The sequence below is a fragment of the Tachyglossus aculeatus genome, unplaced genomic scaffold (assembly GCF_015852505.1).
Source record: "Tachyglossus aculeatus isolate mTacAcu1 unplaced genomic scaffold, mTacAcu1.pri scaffold_194_arrow_ctg1, whole genome shotgun sequence".
NCBI lineage: Eukaryota > Metazoa > Chordata > Mammalia > Monotremata > Tachyglossidae > Tachyglossus > Tachyglossus aculeatus.
In genome coordinates this window covers 229,350-246,404 of record NW_024044910.1, presented here as the reverse complement: position 1 = coordinate 246,404, position 17,055 = coordinate 229,350, and the positions used below count along the sequence as shown (strand labels likewise).

The following is a 17,055-nucleotide window of genomic DNA, read 5'->3' as shown; positions in this document are numbered from 1 at the left end:
TGTGCAAAGTACTGTTCTAATAATAACAATGGCATTTGTTAAGCGCTTACTATGTGCAAAGCCCTGTTCTACGCGCTGGGGGAGATACAAGGTGATCAGGTTGTCCCACGGGGGGCTCACAGTCTTCATCCTCATTTTCCAGATGAGGGAACTGAGGCCCAGAGAAGTTCATTCATTCATTCATTCAATCGTATTTATTGAGCGCTTACGGTGTGCAGAGCACTGTGCTAAGCGCTTGGGAAGTCCAAGTTGGCAACATATAGAGACGGTCCCTACCCAACAGTGGGCTCACAGCCTAGAAGGGGCTTAGTGAAGTGAATTGCCCAAAGTCACCCAGCTGATCATTGGCAGAGCTGGGATTTGAACCCATGACCTAATAATAATAATAATGATGGCATTTATTAAGCGCTTACTATGTGCAAAGCACTGTTCGAAGCACTGGGGAGGTGACAAGGTGATCAGGTTGTCCCACAGGGGGCTCCCAGTCTTCATCCCCATTTTCCAGATGAGGGAACTGAGGCCCAGAGAAGTGAGGTGACATGCCCAAAGTCACCCAGCTGACAAGTGGCGGAGCCGGGATTTGAACCCATGACCTCTGACTCCAAAGCCCGGGCTCTTTCCGCCGAACCGCGCTGCTTCTCCACATATGTCCACACCCCTCCTTTTATTTCTTTCTATTCATGTCTGTCTCCCCCCCATTCATTCATTCATTCGATCGTATTGACTGAGCGCTTCCTGTGTGCCGAGCACTGGACTAAGCGCTTGGGAAGTCCAAGTTGGCAACATCTAGAGACGGTCCCTACCCGACAGCGGGCTCAGAGTCTGGACTGTCGGCTCCTTGTGGGCAGGGAATGGGTCTGTTTAGTCCCAAGCGCTTAGTCCAGTGCTCTGTACACAGTAAGCGCCCAATAAATACGACTGATTGATTGATTGATTGACTGTGGCCAAGGACGGAGGGACAGAGTGGAGGGAGGAGACCCCACCCCAGCCCCTTCCCTCTCGAAGGGGTCCCCCTCTCCTTAAGCGCTTAGTCCAGTGCTCTGCACACAGTAAGCGCTCAATAAATACGATTGATGATGATCCTTCCAACCCCAGGGCCCGACGCTCACCTGCAGGCCGAGCTCCGTGATGGTGAATTCCTCTTCTTGCCTCAGTCGCTCGGATTCCCAGGCCTGAAGCTCCTCCTGGTATCGGGCTAGTGACCGCTTGGCATACACCTGGAGGGGCGAGGAAGCGGGCAAGAGACCCCACCACTTCCCCTTCCCCTGTCCCCCTCCCTTTTTAAAAAAATAATAATAATAATGGCATTTATTAAGCGCTTACTATGTTCAAAGAACTGTTCTAAGCGCTTCATTCATTCAATCGTATTGATTGAGCGCTTACTTTTTGCAGAGCACTGTTCTAAGTGCTTCATTCATTCAATCGTATTGATTGAGCGCTTACTTTGTGCAGAGCACTGGACTAAGCGCTTGGGAAGTACAAGTTGGGGAGGCAGCGCGGCTCAGTGGAAAGAGCCCGGGCTTGGGAGTCAGAGGTCGTGGGTTCTAATCCCGGCTCTGCCACTTGTCAGCTGGGTGACTTTGGGCAAGTCACTTCACGTCTCTGGGCCTCAGTTCCCTCATCTGGAAAACGGGGATTAAGATGGTGAGCCCCACGTGGGACAACCTTGATAACCTTGTATCCCCCGCAGTGCTTAGAACAGTGCTTGGCACATAGTAAGTGCTTAACAAACACCAACATCATCATCAATCATATTTATTGAGCGCTTACTGTGTGCAGAGCACTGGACTAAGCGCTTGGGAAGTACAAGTTGGCAACATATAGAGACAGTCCCTACCCAACAGTGGGCTTACAAGTTGGCAACAAAAAAGTGACGGTCCCTACCCAACAGCGGGCTCACAGTCTAGAAGGGGGAGACAGACAACAAAACAAGACATATTAACAAAATAAAATAGATAGAATAGTAAATATGTACAAGTAAAATAGAGTAATAAATCATTCATTCATTCATTCAATCGTATTTACTGAGCGCTTACTGCGTGCAGAGCACTGGACTAAGTGCTTGGGAAGTACAAGGTGGCAACAAAAAAGAGACGGTCCCTACCCGACAGCGGGCTCACAGTCTAGAAGGGGAAGATAGACAACAAAACAAGACATATTTAACAAAATAAAATAGACAGAATAGTAACTATGTACAAGTAAAATAAATAGAGTAATAAATCATTCATTCATTCATTCAATCGTATTTACTGAGCGCTTACTGTGTGCAGAGCACTGGACTAAGCGCTTCGGAAGTACAAGGTGGCAACAAAAAAGAGACGGTCCCTACCCAACAGCGGGCTCACAGTCTAGAATGGGGAGACAGACAACAAAACATATTAACAAAATAAAATAAATAGAATAGTAAATATGTACAAGTAAAACAGAGTAACAAATCATTCATTCATTCATTCAATCGTATTTACTGAGCGCTTACTGTGTGCAGAGCACTGTACTAAGCGCTTGGGAAGTACAAGTTGGCAACAAATATATATGTATATATATATATGTATGTGTATATATATATATATATATATATATATATATATATATATATATATACAAGTGATGTGGGGAGGGGAAGGAGGTAAGGCGGGGGGGATGGGGAGAGGAAGGAGGGGGCTCAGTCTGGGAGGAGGTGTTACAGAGGAGGTAACTGAGGCACAGAGAAGTGAAGTGACTTGACCAAGGTCAGTTGACCAAGGTCAAGTCACAGCGGTAATGGAGACCCAGAGAAGCGGAATTACTTTAAAAAAAAAAAAAATGGTAGTGCTTACTATAGGCCCACGCGCTGTTTATTCAATTGTATTTATTGAGCGCTTCCTGTGTGCAGAGCACTGTACTAAGTGCTTGGGAAGTACAAGTTGGCAACAAAAAAGAGACGGTCCCTACCCAACAGCGGGCTCACAGTCTAGAAGGGGGAGACAGACAACAAAACCAAACATATTAACAAAATAAAATAAATAGAATAGTAAATATGTACAAGTAAAATAAATAGAGTAATAAATCATTCATTCATTCAATCGTATTTACTGAGCGCTTACTGTGTGCAGAGCACTGGACTAAGTGCTTGGGAAGTACAAGTTGGCAACAAAAAAGAGACGGTCCCTACCCAACAGTGGGTTCACAGTCTAGAAGGGGGAGACAGACAACAAAACAAAACATATTAACAAAATAAAATAAATAGAATAGTAAATATGTACAAGTAAAATAGAGTAATAAATCATTCATTCATTCAATTGTATTTACTGAGCGCTTACTGTGTGCAGAGCACTGGACTAAGCGCTTGGGAAGTACAAGTTGGCAACATATATATATAATATATATATAATATATATATATATATATATAAATGGTAGTGCTTACTATAGGCCCAGGCACTGCTCATTCAATCGTATTTATTGAGCGCTTGGGAAGTACAAGTTGGCAACATACATATATATATATATATATGTATATATGTATATATATATATAAAATGGTAGTGCTTACTATAGGCCCAGGCACTGTTCATTCAATCGTATTTATTGAGCGCTTACTGTGTGCAGAGCACTATACTAAGCGCTTAGCACTGTACTAAGCGCTCTAAGCGCTGGGGTGGATCGAAGCAAATGGGGTTGGACCTAGTGCCTGTCCCCCTTCTTCTAGCCTGTGAGCCCGCTGTTGGGCAGGGACCGTCGCTATATGTCGCCAACTTGTACTTCCCAAGCGCTTAGTCCAGTGCTCTGCACACAGTACGCGCTCAATCGATGCGGCTGAATGAATGAATGACTCACCGTTTCCTCCCCATTTTCCAGAGGAGGGAACTGAGGCCCAGAGAAATGCAGTGACATGCCCCAGGCCACCCCACCCTTGCCCGTTTCTGGTCTCACCTCGCACACCAGGTCAACGCTGTAGAAGCAGGGGGCTTCCGACGCCTTCAGGGTCACCACACAGGGGGCATTGGCCCCCGGGGCCACCAGCCCCATCGAGGGACACACCTGCAACAGCTGGCAAAGGGTCAGGCCACCGTGAGGCTGGGAATCAATCAATCAATCATATTTATTGAGCGCTTACTGTGGGCAGAGCACTGGACTAAGCCCTTGGGAAGTCCATGTTGGCAACATCGAGAGACGGTCCCTACCTGACAGTGGGCTCACAGTCTAGAAGGGGGAGATGTGGGTAGGGACTGTCTCTATATGTTGCCAATTTGTACTTCCCAAGCGCTTAGTACAGTGCTCTGCACATAGTAAGCGCCCAATAAATACGATTGATGATGATGACGGCCGACAAAACCAAACATATTAACCAAATAGAATAAATAGAATAGATATGTACAAGTGAAATAAAGCAATAGAGTAATAAATATGTACAAACCTATATACATATATACAGGTGCTGTGGGGAAGGGAAGGAGGTAATCAATCAATCAATCAATCAATCATATTTACTGAGCGCTTACTGTGTGCTGAGCACTGGACTAAGCGCTTGGGAAGTCCAAGTTGGCAACATCTAGAGACGGTCCCTACCCAACAGCGGGCTCACAGGCTAGAAGGGGGAGACAGACAACAAAACAACACATATTAACAAAATAAAATAAATAGATTAGATATGTACAAGTAAAATAAATCAATAAATAGAGTAATAAATATGTACAAACATATCATCATCATCAATCGTATTTATTGGGCACTTATTGTGTGCAGAGCACTGGACTAAGCGCTTGAGAAGTACAGGTTGGCAACATATAGAGACAGTCCCTACCCAACAGTGGGCTCAAACATCTATACATATATACAGGTGCTTCCTCCGTTCATTCATTCAATCGCATCTGTTGTACATTCCAAGCGCTTAGTACACAGTAACGGCCTCAGTTAATAATAGTGATAATAATGATGGCATTTATTAAGCGCTTACTATCAATCAATCAATCAACAGTATTTATTGAGCACCTAGTCCAGTGCTCTGCACACAGTAAGCGCTCAATAAATACGATTGATGATTGAGCGCTTACTGTGTGCAGGGCACTGGACTAAGCCCTTGGGAAGTCCAAGTTGGCAACATCTAGGGACAGTCCCTACCCGACAGCGGGCTCACAGTCTAGAAGGGGGAGACAGACGACAAAACCAAACATATTAACCAAATTAAATAAATAGAATAGATATGTACAAGGAAAATAAATCAATAAATAGAGTAATAAATATGTACAAACATGAATACATATATACAGGTGCTGTGGGGAAGGGAAGGAGGTAATCAATCAATCAATTAATCATATTTACTGAGCGCTTACTGTGTGCAGGGCACTGTACTAAGCGCTTGGGAAGTACAAGTTGGCAACATATAGAGACGGTCCCTACCCAACAGCGGGCTCACAGCCTAGAAGGGGGAGACAGACAACAAACCAACACATATTAACAAAATAAAATAAATAGATTAGATATGTACAAGTAAAATAAATCAATAAATAGAGTAATAAATATGTACAAACATATCATCATCATCAATCGTATTTATTGAGCGCTTACTGTGTGCAGAGCACTGGACTAAGCGCTTGGGAAGTACAGGTTGGCAACATATAGAGACAGTCCCTACCCAACAGTGGGCTCAAACATCTATACATATATACAGGTGCTTCCTCCGTTCATTCATTCAATCGCATCTGTTGTACATTCCAAGCGCTTAGTACACAGTAACGGCCTCAGTTAATAATAGTGATAATAATGATGGCATTTATTAAGCGCTTACTATCAATCAATCAATCAATCAATAGTATTTATTGAGCGCTTAGTCCAGTGCTCTGCACACAGTAAGTGCTCAATAAATACGATTGATGATTGAGCGCTTACTGTGTGCAGGGCACTGGACTAAGCGCTTGGGAAGTCCAAGTTGGCAACATCTAGAGACGGTCCCTACCCAACAGCGGGCTCACAGTCTAGAAGGGGGAGACAGAGAACAAAACTGAACGTACTAACAAAATAAAATAAATAGAATAGATAGGTACAAGTAAAATAAATAAATAAATAGAGTAATAAATATGTACAAACATATATACATATATACAGGTGCTGTGGGGAAGGGAAGGAGGTAAGCCAAACTTGTGTCTCCCCCAGCGTTTAGAACAGCGCCTGGCACCTAGTAAGCGCTTAAATACCATCATCATCGTTATTATTATTAAGGGAGGGCCGCTTCCCTCCTACCAGTAGAGAAGCAGCATGTCTTTTTTCATTCATTCATTCATTCATTCAATCGTATTTACTGAGCGCTTACTGTGTGCAGAGCACTGGACTAAGCGCTTGGGAAGTACAAGTTGGCAACATCTAGAGACGGTCCCTACCCAACAGCGGGCTCACAGTCTAGAAGGGGGAGACAGACGACAAAACCAAACATATTAACCAAATAAAATAAATAGAATAGATATGTACAAGTAAAATAAATCAATAGAGTAATAAATATGTACAAACATCTATACATATATACAGGTGCTTCCTCCGTTCATTCATTCAATCGCATCTGTTGTACATTCCAAGCGCTTAGTACACAGTAATGGCCTCAGTTAATAATAACGATAATAATGATGGCATTTATTAAGCGCTTACTATCAATCAATCAATCGTATTTATTGAGCGCTTACTGTGTGCAGAGCACTGTACTAAGCGCTTGGGAAGTCCAAGTTGGTAACATAGAGAGATGGTCCCTACCCAACAGTGGGCTCACAGTCTAGAAGGGGGAGACAGACAACAAAACAAAACATATTAACCAAATAAAATAAATAGAATAGATATGTACAAGTAAAATAAAGCAATAAATAGAGTAATAAATATGTACAAACATATATACATATATACAGGTGCTTCCTCCGTTCATTCATTCAATCGCATCTGGTGTACATTCCAAGCGCTTAGTACACAGTAACGGCCTCAGTTAATAATAACGATAATAATGATGGCATTTATTAAGCGCTTACTATCAATCAATCAATCGTATTTATTGAGCGCTTACTGTGTGCAGAGCACTGTACTAAGCGCTTGGGAAGTCCAAGTTGGTAACATAGAGAGATGGTCCCTACCCAACAGTGGGCTCACAGTCTAGAAGGGGGAGACAGACAACAAAACAAAACATATTAACCAAATAAAATAAATAGAATAGATATGTACAAGTAAAATAAAGCAATAAATAGAGTAATAAATATGTACAAACATATTTACATATATACAGGTGCTGTGGGGAAGGGAAGGAGGTAAGCCAACCTTGTGTCTCCCCCAGCGTTTAGAACAGCGCCTGGCACCTAGTAAGCGCTTAACAAATACCATCATCATTATTATTATTAAGGTAGGGCCGCTTCGCTCCTACCAGTCGAGAAGCAGCATGTCTTTTTTCATTCATTCAATCGTATCTGTTGTACATTCCGTGCGCTTAGTACACAGTAACGGCCTCAGTTAATAATAATAATAATGATGATGGCATTTATTAAGTGCTTACTACGTGCAAAGCACTGTTCTAAGCGCTGGGGAGGTTACAAGGCGATCAGGTTGTACCACGGGGGGCTCACAGTCTTCATCCCCATTTTCCAGATGAGGTCACTGAGGCCCAGAGAAGTGAAGTGACTTGCCCAAAGTCACCCAACTGACAATTGGCGGAGCCGGGATTTGAACCCATGACCTCTGAATCCAAAGCCCGGGCTCTTTCCACTGAGACTGTGAGCCCCACGTGGGACAACCTGATCACCTTGTACCCCCCCCCCAGCGCTTAGAACAGTGCTTCGCACATAGTAAGCGCTTAACAAATGCCATCATTATCATTATTATTAAATACGATTGAATGAATGAGTGAATGGAAAGGAAGCGCTCAATAAATACGATTGGATGAATGAATGACTCACCTGTATATATGTATATATGTTTGTACATATTTATTACTCTATTTATTTATTTATTTATTTTACTTGTACATATCCATTTTTTAATTTTATTTTGTTAGTATGTTCGGTTTTGTTCTCTATCTCCCCCTTTTTAGACTGTGAGCCCACTGTTGGGTAGGGACTGTCTCTATATGTTGCCAACTTGTCCTTCCCAAGCGCTTAGTCCAGTGCTCTGCACACAGTAAGCGCTCAATAAATACGATTGATTGATTGATTGATTGATTGATTGATTAAAAAAAGGGAGATGATTGACGGATGGTGGGGCCTGTGTCACCCCCTGGTGGCCACACTAGCGCTCTGCACCCAGTGGGCGCTGGGCTGCTGGGAGGGAGTTAATAAGTCGGTCAATCATATTTATTGTTATTATTATTATTAATTAATAATAATTCCTAATAAATCATTAAAATAATGATGATGATGATGATGATGATGATTTTGGTATTTGTTAAGCGCTCACTATATGCCAAGCACTGTTCTAAGCGCTGGGGTAGATACAAGGTCATCAGGTTACCCCACGTGGGGCTCACAGTCTTCATCCCCATTTTACAGATGAGGGAACTGAGGCACAGAGAAGTTAAGTGACTTGCCCAAAGTCACACAGCTGACAATTGGCAGAGCTGGGATTCGGTGGGATTTGAACCCATGACTTCTGACACCAAAGCCCATGCCCTTTCCACTGAGCCACACTGCTTGTAACCTCCCCAGTGCTTAGAACAGTGCTATGCACATAGCAAGTGCTTAATAAATGCCATCATTATTACTTAACTTCTCTGGGCCTCAGTTCCCTCATCTGTCAAATGGGGATGAAGACTGGGAGCCCCCCGTGGGACAACCTGATCACCTTATAACCTCCCCGGTGCTTAGAACGGTGCTTTGCACAGAGTAAGCGCTTAATAAATGCCATCATTATTAATCAATCAATCAATCAATTGTATTTATTGAGCACTTACTGTGTGCAGATCACTGTACTAAGCTCTTGGGAAGTACAAGTTGGTAACATATAGAGACGGTCCCTACCCAACAGTGGGCTCACAGTCTAGAAGGGCATTTATTAAGCGCTTACTATGTGCAAAGCACCGTTCTAAGCGCTGGGGAGGTTACAAGGTGATCAGGTTGCCCCACGTGGGGCTCACAGTCTTCATCCCCATTTGACAGATGAGGTCACTGAGGCCCAGAGAAGTGAAGTGACTTGCCCAAAGTCACACAGCTGACAATTGGCAGAGCTGGGATTTGAACCCACGACCTCTGACTCCAAAGCCCGGGCTCTTTCCACTGAGCCTTGCTGCTTCTCTAACTTCTAACTAACTCTAACTAACTCTAACTTCTAACTTCTCTAACTTCTCTGGGCCTCAGTTCCCTCATCTGTCAAATGGGGATGAAAACTGGGAGCCCCACGTGGGACAACCTGATCACCTTGCAACCTCCCCAGCGCTTAGAACAGTGCTTGGCACATAGTAAGTGCTTAATAAATGCCATTATTATTATTTAACTTCTCTGGGCCTCAGTTCCCTCATCTGTCAAATGGGGATGAAGACTGGGAGCCCCCGTGGGACAACCTGATCTTCTTGTAACCTTCCCAGTGCTTAGAACAGTGTTTTGCACACAATAAGTGCTTAATAAATGCCATTATTATTATTTCACTTCTCTGGGCCTCAGTTCCCTCATCTGTCAAATGGGGATGAAGACTGTGAGCCCCCCGTGGGACAACCTGATCACCTTGTAACCTCCCCAGCGCTTAGAACGGTGCTTTGCACGTAGCAAGTGCTTAATAAATGCCGTCATTATTACTTAACTTCTCTGGGCCTCAGTTCCCAGATGAAGACGGTGAGCCCCCCGTGGGACAACCTGATGACCTTGTAACCGCCCCAGCGCTTAGAACAGTGCTTGGCACATAGTAAGCGCTTAATAAATGCCTCCCTTCAAGGCCCTTTCCTCCCTTCAAGGCCCTGCTGAGAGCTCACCTCCTCCAGGAGGCCTTCCCACACTCAGCCCCTTCCTTCCTCTCTCCCTCGTCCCCCTCTCCATCCCCCCATCTTACCTCCTTCCCTTCCCCTCAGCACCTGTATATATGTATATATGTTTGTACATATATTACTCTATTTATTTATTTATTTATTTATTTTTCTTGTACCTATCTATTCTATTTATTTTATTTTGTTAGTATGTTTGGTTTTGTTCTCTGTCTCCCCCTTTTAGACTGTGAGCCCACTGTCGGGTAGGGACTGTCTCTATATGTTGCCAATTTGTACTTCCCAAGCGCCTAGTCCAGTGCTCTGCACATAGTAAGCTCTCAATAAATACGATTGATGATGATAAATGCCATTATTATTATTATTATTAAGCGGCGGAGCCGGAATTAGAACCGCCGACCTTCCGATTCCCAAGCCCGGGGTCTATCACTCCATTAGTCCAGTGCTCTGCACACAGTAAGCGCTCAATAAATACGATTGATTGATTGATTGGTTGATATTGATGATTGATTGATTTGGGGGGTGAGGAGGGGGCTTCACCTCTGCATGGCTGCGGCTGCCCGAGGTCCAGGAGAAGACGACGGTCTCGCCCGCGGAGGGGTTGTTGAGGAAGACGAGGCGGCGGACGGCGCAGAGCACTGGGATGTTTCGGAGGCAGAGGCAGGGCTGGGACAGGAACGCCACCTGAAATCCATCGATGCCATTTAATCAATCAATCAATCAATCAATCAATCGTATTTATCGAGCGCTTACTGTGTGCAGAGCACTGGACTGAGCGCTTGGGAAGCCCAAGTTGGCACATCTAGAGACGGTCCCTACCCGACAGCAGGCTCACGGGCTAGAAGGGGGAGAGGAAAGTACAAGTAACGGAGCGCTTACTATGTGCGGGGCACTCTACTAGGAGAGGCAGTGCGGCTCAGTGGAAAGAGCCCGGGCTTTGGAGTCAGAGGTCATGGGTTCAAATCCCGGCTCTGCCAAATGTCAGCTGGGTGACTTTGGGCAAGTCACTCCACTTCTCTGGGCCTCAGTTGCCTCACCTGGAAAATGGGGGTTGAAACTGTGAGCCCCCCCGTGGGACAAACCTGATCACCTTGTAATGATAATAATAATCAATCAATCAATCAATCAATCGTATTTATTGAGCACTTACTATGTGCAGAGCACTGGACTAAGCGCTTGGGAAGTACAAATTGGCAACACATAGAGACAGTCCCGACCCAACAGTGGGCTCACAGTCTAAAAAGTGGGCTCACAGTCTAAAAGTGGGCTCACAGTCTAATAATGATAATAATAATGGCATTTATTAAGCACTTACTATGTGCAAAGCACTGTTCTAAGCGCTGGGGGGATACAAGGTGATGAGGTTGTCCCACGGGGGGCTCACAGTCTTCATCCCCATTTTACAGATGAGGGAACTGAGGCCTAGACAAGTTAAGTGAGTTGCCCAAAGTCACACAGCTGACAACTGGTGGAGCAGGGATTTGAACCCATGACCTCTGACTCCAAAGCCCGGGCTCTTTCCACTGAGCCACGCAACCTCCCCAGTGCTTAAAACAGTGCTTTGCACATAGTAAGCGCTTAACAAATACCATCGTTATTATTATTTATTACTAAGTGGCGTACTAAACACTGTACTAAGCAGCAGCAGAGAAGCAGCGTGGCTCAGTGGAAAGAGCCCGGGCTTTGGAGTCAGAGGTCGTGGGTTCAAATCCCGGCTCCGCCAACTGTCAGCTGGGTGACTTTGGGCAAGTCACGCCACTTCTCTGGGCCTCAGTTCCCTCATCTGGAAAATGGGGGTTGAAACTGTGAGCCCCCCATAGGACAAACCTGGTCACCTTGTAATAATAATGATAATAATAATAATGATGGCATTTATTAAGCACTTACTATGTGCAAAGCACTGTTCTAAGCGCTGGGGGGATACAATCAATCAATCATCAATCATATTTATTGAGCGCTTACTGTGTGCAGAGCACCATACTAAGCGCTTGGGAAGTACAAGTTGGCAACATCTAGAGACGGTCCCTACCCAAATACAAGGTGATGAGGTTGTCCCACGGGGGGCTCACAGTCTTCATCCCCATTTTCCAGATGAGGGAACTGAGGCCCAGAGAAGTGAAGCGACTTGCTCGAAGTCACACAACTGACAAGTGGCGGAGCCGGGATTTGAACCCATGACCTCTGACTCCAAAGCCTGGGCTCTTTCCACTGAGCCACGTAACCTCCCCTGTGCTTAAGACAGTGCTTTGCACATAGTAAGCGCTTAACAAATACCATCATTGTTATTATTTATTAGTAAGTGGCGTACTAAACACTGTACTAAGCAGCAGCAGAGAAGCAGCGTGGCTCATTGGAAAGAGCCCGGGCTTTGGAGTCAGAGTTCATGGGTTCAAATCCCGGCTCCGCCAACTGTCAGCTGGGTGACTTTGGGCAAGTCACGCCACTTCTCTGGGCCTCAGTTCCCTCATCTGGAAAATGGGGGTTGAAACTGTGAGCCCCCCATGGGACAAACCTGATCACCTTGTAATAATAATGATAATAATAATAATGATGGCATTTATTAAGCGCTTACTATGTGCAAAGCACTGTTCTAAGCGCTGGGGGGATACAATCAATCAATCATCAATCATATTTATTGAGCGCTTACTGTGTGCAGAGCACTGTACTAAGCGCTTGGGAAGTACAAGTTAGCAACATCTAGAGACGGTCCCTACCCAAATACAAGGTGATGAGGTTGTCCCACGGGGGGCTCACAGTCTTCATCCCCATTTTCCAGATGAGGGAACTGAGGCCCAGAGAAGTGAAGCGACTTGCCCGAAGTCACACAGCTGACAAGTGAAGCAGCATGGCTCAGTGGAAAGAGCCCGGGCTTTGGAGTCAGAGGTCATGGGTTCAAATCCCGCCTCCGCCACTTGTCTGCTGTGTGACTTTGGGCAAGTCACTTCACTTCTCTGTGCCTCCGTTACCTCATCTGTAAAATGGGGCTGAAGACTGTGAGCCCCATGTGGGACAACCTGATGACCTTGTATCCGCCCCAGCGCTTAGAACAGTGCCTTGCACATAGTAAGCGCTTAATAAATGCCATTATTATTATTATTACTATAAGTGGCGGAGCTGGGATTTGAACCCATGACCTCTGACTCCAAAGCCCGGGCTCTTTCCACTGAGCCACGTAACCTCCCCAGTGCTTAAAACAGTGCTTTGCACATAGTAAGCGCTTAACAAATACCATCATTGTTATTATTTATTACTAAGTGGCGTACTAAACACTGCACTAAGCAGCAGCAGAGAAGCAGGGTGGCTCATTGGAAAGAGCCCGGGCTTTGGAGTCAGAAGTCATGGGTTCAAATCCCAGCCCCACCAACTGTCAGCTGGGTGACTTTGGGCAAGTCACTCAACTTCTCTGGGCCTCAGTTCCCTCATCTGGAAAATGGGGATGAAGACTGTGAGTCCCCCGTGGGACAACCTGATCACCTTGTAAACTCCCCAGCGCTTAGAACAGCGCTTTGCACATAGTAAGCGCTTAACAAATACCATATTATTATTATTTATTACTAAGTGGCATACTAAGCAGCAGCAGAGAAGCAGATCACCATGTAACCCCCTCCAGCGCTTAGAACAGTGCTTTGCACATAGTAAGCGCTTAACAAATGCCACAGTTTTTTAGACTGTGAGCCCACTGTTGGGTAGGGACTGTCTCTATATGTTGCCAATTTGTACTTCCCAAGCGCTTAGTACAGTGCTCTGCACATAGTAAGCGCTCAATAAATACGATTGATGATGATGATTAATGACTGAGTTGGTTGTGGGCAGGGAATGTGCCTCTTTGTTGTTGCATTGTCCTCTCCCGAGCGCTTAGTACAGTGCTCTGCACACAGTAAGCGCTCAATAAATATGACTGATTGACCGAACGAATGAATATTAACAAAATAAAGTAAATAGAATAAATATGTACAAATAAAATAAGTAGAGTAATCAATCCGTACAAACATATATACATATGAGGTAACTGAGGCAGGGAGAAGAGAAGTGACTTGCCCAAAGTCACCCAGCTGACAAGCGGCGGAGCCGGGATTCGAACCCATGACCTCTGACTCCAAATAATGATAGTAATAATGGCATTTAACCACTTACTATGTGCAAAGCACTGTTCTAAGCGCTGAGGAGGTTACAAGGTGATCAGGTTGTCCCACAGGGGACTCACAGTCTTAATCCCCATTTTATAGATGAGGGAACTGAGGCACAGAGGAGTTAAGTGACTTGCCCAAAGTCACACAGCTGACAATTGGCGGAGCCGAGATTCAAACCCATGACCTCTGACTCCAAATAATAATAATAATAATAATAATGGCATTTATTAAGCGCTTACTATGTGCAAAGCACCGTTCTAAGTGCTGGGTAGGTTACAAGGTGATCAGGTTGCCCCACGTTGGGCTCACAGTCTTCATCCCCATTTTATAGATGAGGGAACTGAGGCACAGAGAAGTGAAGTGACTTGCCCAAAGTCACACAGCTGACAATTGGCGGAGCCGGGATTCAAACCCATGACCTCTGACTCCAAATACTACTACTAATAATGATGGCATTTATTAAGCGCTTACTATGTGCAAAGCACTGTTCTAAGTGCTGGGGAGGTTACAAGGTGATCAGGTTGTCCCACACTGGGCTAGAAGCAGCGTGGCTCAGTGGAAAGAGCCCGGGCTTTGGAGTAAGCGATCAGGGGTTCAAATCCCGGCTCCGTCATTTGTCAGCTGTGTGACTTTGGGCAAGTCACTTCACTTCTCTGTGCCTCAGTTCCCTCATCTATAAAATGGGGATTAAGACTGTGAGCCCAACATGGGACAACCTGATCACCTTGTAACCTCCTCAGCGCTTAGAACAGTGCTTTGCACATAGTAAGCACTTAATAAATGCCATTATTATTATTATTATTATTATTATTTGGAGTCAGAGGTCATGGGTTTGAATCCCGGCTCCGCCAAATGTCAGCTGTGTGACTTTGGGCAAGTCACTTCACTTCTCTTTTAGACCGTGAGCCCACTGTTGGGTAGGGACTGTCTCTATATGTCTCCAACTTGTACTTCCCAAGCGCTTAGTACAGTGCTCTGCACACAGTAAGCGCTCAATAAATACGGTTGATGAATTGATTGATTGGGCTCACAGTCTTAATCCCCATTTTATAGATGAGGGAACTGAGGCCCAGAGAAGTGAAGTGACTTGCCCAAAGTCACCCAGCTGACAAGTGGCGGAGCCGGGATTCAAACCCATGACCTCTGACTCCAAATACTACTACTACTACTAATGGCATTTATTAAGTGCTTACTATGTGCAAAGCACCGTTCTAAGTGCTGGCTTGGTTACAAGGTGATCAGGTTGTCCACGTTGGGCTCACAGTCTTAATCCCCATTTTATAGATGAGGGAACTGAGGCACAGAGAAGTGAAGTGACTTGCCCCAAGTCACCCAGCTGACAATTGGTGGAGCGGGGATTCAAACCCATGACCTCTGACTCCAAATACTACTACCAATAATAATGGCATTTATTAAGGCTTACTATGTGCAAAGCACTGTTCTAAGCACTGGGGAGGTTACAAGGTGATGAGGTTGTCCCACGTTGGGCTCACAGTCTTAATCCCCATTTTATAGATAAGGGAACTGAGGCCCAGAGAAGTGAAGTGACTTGCCCAAAAAGTCACCCAGCTGACAAGTGGTGGAGCTGGGATTCGAACCCATGACTTCTGACTCCAAATACTGGTACTACTAATAATGGCATTTATTAAGGCTTACTATGTGCAAAGCACTGTTCTAAGGACTGGGGAGGTTACAAGGTGATCAGGTTGTCCCACGGGGGGCTCACAGTCTTCATCCCCATTTTACAGATGAGGGAACTGAGGCCCCGAGAAGTGAAGTGACTTCCCCAAAGCCACCCAGCTGACAAGTGGCGGAGCCGGGATTGGAACCCATGACCTCTGACTCCAAAGCCCCTTCTAGCCTGTGAGCCCGCTGTTGGGTCGGGACCGTCTCTACATGTTGCCAACTTGGGCTTCCCAAGCGCTTAGTCCAGTGCTCTGCACACAGTAAGCGCTCAATAAATCCGATTGATTGATTGATTGATTGATTGATTTCCACTGAGCCACGCTGCTTCCCAATACGACCGAATGACTGACCGAGCCGGTTGTGGGCAGGGAACGTGTCCGTTTGCTGCTGCGCCGTCCACTCCCAAGCGCTCAGTGTCATCGTCATCAATCGTATTTATTGAGCGCTTACTGGGTGCAGAGCACTGTACTAAGCGCTTGGGAAGTCCAAGTTGGCAACATATAGAGACGGTCCCGACCCCACAGTGGGCTCACAGTCAGTAATAATAATAATAATAATAATGGCATTTATTAATCAATCAATCAACCAATCAATCAATCGTATTTATTGCGCGCTTACTATGTGCAGAGCACTGTACTAAGCGCTTGGGAAGTCCAAATTGGCAACACATAGAGACAGTCCCTACCCAACAGTGGGCTCACAGTCTAAAAGGGGGAGACAGAGAACAGAACCAAACATACCAACAAAATAAAATAAATAGGATAGAAATGTACAAGTCAGATAAATAAATAAATAGAGTAATAAATATGTACAACCATATATACATATATACAGGTGCTGTGGGGAAGGGAAGGAGGTAAGATGGCAAAGCGCTGTTCTAAGCGCTGGGGAGGCTACAAGAATATCAGGCTGTCCCTCACGGGGCTCACAGTCTCAATCCCCATTTTCCAGATGAGGTCACTGAGGCCCAGAGAAGCGGAGCGGCTCGCCCAAAGCCACCCAGCTGACAGCTGGCGGAGCCGGGATTTGAACCCGTGACCTCCGACTCCAGAGCCCGGGCTCCTTTCCTACTGAGCCCCGCTGCTTCTCTTCTTCTGTGTGACAGCACACAGTCAGCGCGCAAAAAATACGATTGAATCGAAGTGGGTTGAGCTGTCCCGGCTCTCCCCTCTTCCCAGCGCTTAGAGCAGTGCTTTGCACATAGTAAGCGCTTAACAAATGCCATTATTATTACTATTATTATTATTATTATTATTGTTATTATTATTATTATTATTTCCGGCCCCGATCCCCAACTGCGGCCTACCCCCGGCCCTCCCGCCTCTGCCCC

The 17,055-nt window shown here is 45.3% G+C and overlaps 1 protein-coding gene across 1 annotated transcript in view; it reads right to left on the bottom strand.

Moving 5' to 3' along the window:
* Window positions 1–1,109: 1,109 nt before the first annotated feature.
* The window catches only part of LOC119923409 (cilia- and flagella-associated protein 65-like), a gene marked incomplete at its 3' end in the record, with an annotated part of 198,524 nt that continues 182,578 nt past the window's right edge, over window positions 1,110–17,055 (bottom strand). The window contains exons 26-28 of the mRNA XM_038742808.1: window positions 10,450–10,593; window positions 3,912–4,028; window positions 1,110–1,217 (exon numbers count right to left, since the gene is read on the bottom strand). Coding sequence (XP_038598736.1) covers window positions 1,110–1,217; window positions 3,912–4,028; window positions 10,450–10,593 — 369 coding nt within the window. The remainder of the gene's footprint in view (window positions 1,218–3,911; window positions 4,029–10,449; window positions 10,594–17,055) is intronic.